This window comes from Pseudorca crassidens, chromosome 9 (genome assembly GCF_039906515.1).
Source record: "Pseudorca crassidens isolate mPseCra1 chromosome 9, mPseCra1.hap1, whole genome shotgun sequence".
NCBI classification, from domain to species: Eukaryota; Metazoa; Chordata; class Mammalia; order Artiodactyla; family Delphinidae; genus Pseudorca; species Pseudorca crassidens.
The window spans coordinates 38,759,670-38,763,184 of NC_090304.1; the positions used below are offsets into that span (position 1 = coordinate 38,759,670).

The 3,515-nt window shown below is 61.7% G+C and overlaps 1 protein-coding gene across 1 annotated transcript; it reads left to right on the forward strand.

The window, feature by feature from the left end:
- Positions 1–3,515, forward strand: KCNJ11 (potassium inwardly rectifying channel subfamily J member 11). The gene has a single exon (XM_067749730.1). The coding sequence runs from the start codon at positions 738–740 to the stop codon at positions 1,902–1,904; it is 1,167 nt and encodes a 388-aa protein (XP_067605831.1). The 5' UTR covers positions 1–737; the 3' UTR covers positions 1,905–3,515.

The following is a 3,515-nucleotide window of genomic DNA, read 5'->3' on the forward strand; positions in this document are numbered from 1 at the left end:
GGGGGCAGGGACGGAACGGCGGGCGGGGTCGCGGCGCCGGCGTGCGTGCTGCCGGCGCGGAGCCGGGAGGCCGCGGCTTAGAGTGGGCCCCGCCAGCCAGGTCGCGCTGGGGGCGAGGGGATCAGGAGTGGAGCTGGGTGGAGTGGTGACTCTGGAGGGCGGAGGATCCCAAGGAGACAGAGAGGACGAGAGCTAGAGGGAGATCGGAGAGCGGCGAGAGCGCTACGGAGGGTGGGTTAGGAAAGAGGTACCTGGAGGTGAGACGGTATGAAACTGGAGCTTGGAGGGGAGCCCGGGGCCGAAATGGGTGAGGCGGGAAATACGGTGCGGGTTGTGTGGGGTGTGGTCGGTTGGTAAGATCCGGAGGTGTGACGTTCCCAGGTGGGAGAGGTGGGTTGAGAAAGAAGGCTGAGTGGGGAGAAGGGTCCTAGGGAGACGCCCAGGGGTGGTCAGCGAGTGGAGGAGAGCTGAGCTGGGATCCAGAGCCAGGTGGGGAACAGGCAGAGTAGGGGGTTCAGTAGGCAGTGGGCAGGTGGGCTGAGGTGTGAGGCTGGTATAAAGTGAAGGAGGGGCCAGGTGGAGCTGAGGATGAGTCTAGCTGGGGAGGCATCTCAGAAGTGAGGCCGGTGCAGACTTAGGGTGGTCCCAGGGCAGAAACCCCAAAGTAGGTTGAAGGCTCAGTCAGGTGGTTGCTCCTCCCCCATGGGGGAGACCTCTCCCTGGTGGTCGCTGGAGCCATGCTGTCCCGCAAAGGCATCATCCCTGAGGAGTATGTGCTGACGCGGCTAGCAGAGGACCCGACAGAGCCCCGGTACCGTGCCCGTGAGCGGAGAGCCCGTTTCGTGTCCAAGAATGGCAACTGCAACGTGGCCCACAAGAACATCCGGGAGCAAGGTCGCTTCCTGCAGGACGTGTTCACCACGCTGGTGGACCTCAAGTGGCCATACACGCTGCTCATCTTCACCATGTCCTTCCTGTGCAGCTGGCTGCTCTTTGCCATGGTCTGGTGGCTCATCGCCTTCGCCCACGGTGACCTGGCCCCTGGTGAGGGTGCTGCTGTGCCCTGCGTCACCAGCATCCACTCCTTTTCATCTGCCTTCCTTTTCTCCATTGAGGTGCAGGTGACCATCGGTTTCGGCGGGCGCATGGTGACCGAGGAGTGCCCTCTGGCCATCCTGATCCTCATTGTGCAGAACATCGTGGGGCTCATGATCAATGCCATCATGCTGGGCTGCATCTTCATGAAGACTGCCCAGGCCCACCGGCGGGCTGAGACCCTCATCTTCAGCAAGCATGCGGTCATCGCCCTGCGCCACAGCCGCCTCTGCTTCATGCTGCGCGTGGGCGACCTCCGCAAGAGCATGATCATCAGCGCCACCATCCACATGCAGGTGGTGCGCAAGACCACCAGCCCTGAGGGCGAGGTGGTACCCCTCCACCAGGTGGACATCCCCATGGAGAATGGTGTGGGTGGCAATAACATCTTCCTGGTGGCTCCCCTCATCATCTACCACGTCATTGACGCCAACAGCCCGCTCTATGACCTGGCGCCCTGCGACCTGCACCACCATCAGGACCTTGAGATCATCGTCATCCTGGAAGGTGTGGTGGAAACCACGGGCATCACCACCCAGGCCCGCACCTCTTACCTGGCCGACGAGATCCTGTGGGGCCAGCGCTTTGTACCCATCGTGGCTGAGGAGGATGGCCGCTACTCTGTGGACTACTCCAAGTTTGGCAATACCATCAAAGTGCCCACGCCGCTCTGCACGGCCCGCCAGCTGGATGAGGACCCCAGCCTGCTGGATGTCCTGACCCTCGCCCGCGGGCCCCTGCGCAAGCGCAGCGTGGCCGTGGCCAAGGCCAAGGCCAAGTTCAGCATCTCTCCAGATTCCCTGTCCTGAGCCCTGCTCCCTTGGGCCCCCTTCCTCATGTGCGTGCAGGCCAGTGTGGCATGGTATGTAGACTGGACGTAGTGCGGGCCCCTCGGCCAGGCCAGGACCTGTTAAGAGGCTGGGCCCTCCTCATCTCAACCTCCCTGCCTGCTGCTCGCCCAGGGTGTTGCAAGGCACTTGTCGCTACTCTATTTCTGGCCTCAGCAGGAGCCTGTACCGGGTTATTTTTGTCCCTGCTCCTCCCAGCCCCAACTCAGGACTGGCTTTCCCCCCGACCCTGCCCCAGGCTAGGGGAGCTGTGGGAAGTGTCAGGCCCTAAAGCTGGGACTCCATCTAGTCCTCGGCCCCCACGACCGACCGGCTGCAAGCTGGACGGGTGGCTGGGGAAGAACAGTCCCCAGATGGGAGGCCTGCTGCTCTGTTTCTGTGGCCCTGAGAGATGCCTGTGCTGAGGCCCCAGCCCCTACTTGGTCCCTGAAAAGGTGATGGCCAAAAGGGTGGGCCTGGCCTGCTGGGGAGGGCAGGCAATGAGGGAACACAGTCTAGCTGGAGGGCTGGAGATGTGGAGCCTCCCTGGGGCGGGCTTGGCAGAGAGGAAATGGCACCGGGAGGCTTACCTTGCTGAGCCCTGCCCAGGCACGGGGAAGGGGAGACGGGCCCCTTACCCCTGACCCCAAGGCTTCTTCAGCGGGGGCTCCAGGGGCTGGGGCTGCTGCACCTGCCTACTTCCATTCTGTCCCCGGCCCTGGGAGGCTGGAGTGGGCTGGGGCGGACCCTGGCATGCCAAGCTGAAAGAGGGTGGGGAGAGACTGGGGTCCTGGGCCCACCACGCTTGGCAGGCCTCAGACTGTACCCTGGCCTGGCTCCCCCCCACCCAGTGGCTGCCACTCACTTTGTCCAGAGGGTGGCCATGGAGGGCCTTTGGGTTGCTAGAAAAGGAGATGTTGGAAAGCTCAGGATGGAGTGGGTGTGTGAGGTCCCTGAGGCACAAAGGCCCTTGGTCCTGACAGGCTTGACCCCCAAGCCGGACTCTTGGAGCAGTGCTGTGTGTACTTGCCCAGAATTCTGCCTTCTCCATTGTCAATAAAGCCTCCCCCTTCGTGACCTAAACTCTGGGCTGTTCTTGCTGGTGGGCAGGGAGAGCAGGGGCTGGCAGCTGCCAGCCTACATCTCAGAGGCGCCATGGACCCCAGCTGGGAGGCCAGGAAAGGGACCTGGGGCTGGCCCTCTTCCCCTAGTTCAGAGACTTCCCCTTCCTGCCTTTGGTAGCCCAGCCCTACAAGACCGTCTGACCGTCTCCGTTGGGCACCCATCAGGCTTATAGCCCTGAGCCCTGCCTCCACTCCCAGGGGGCTGATGGAAGGCCGAGGGGCTCAGGAGAGAGGCGGGTATGTCACAGGCATTAGTGTGGCAATTGGAGCGTTAGCTCTCAAAACAGTTGCTTGAGTTCTAAGACCTTGGTCACATAACTTAACCTCTCTGTGCCTCAGTTGCCTCATCTATAAAGTGGGGATACTACAAGTACCTACCTCATAGAATTGTTGGAGTAAGTGAAAAGCGTTATGTCAAATGCTTGAGTGCCTCGTCCATAATAAGTGCTCAATAAATGTTAACTGTTGA

Bases quoted from the DNA above. Each gene is read 5' to 3' on its own strand.
- KCNJ11 (XM_067749730.1), top strand. From the start codon at position 738: ATGCTGTCCCGCAAAGGCATCATCCCTGAGGAGTATGTGCTGACGCGG.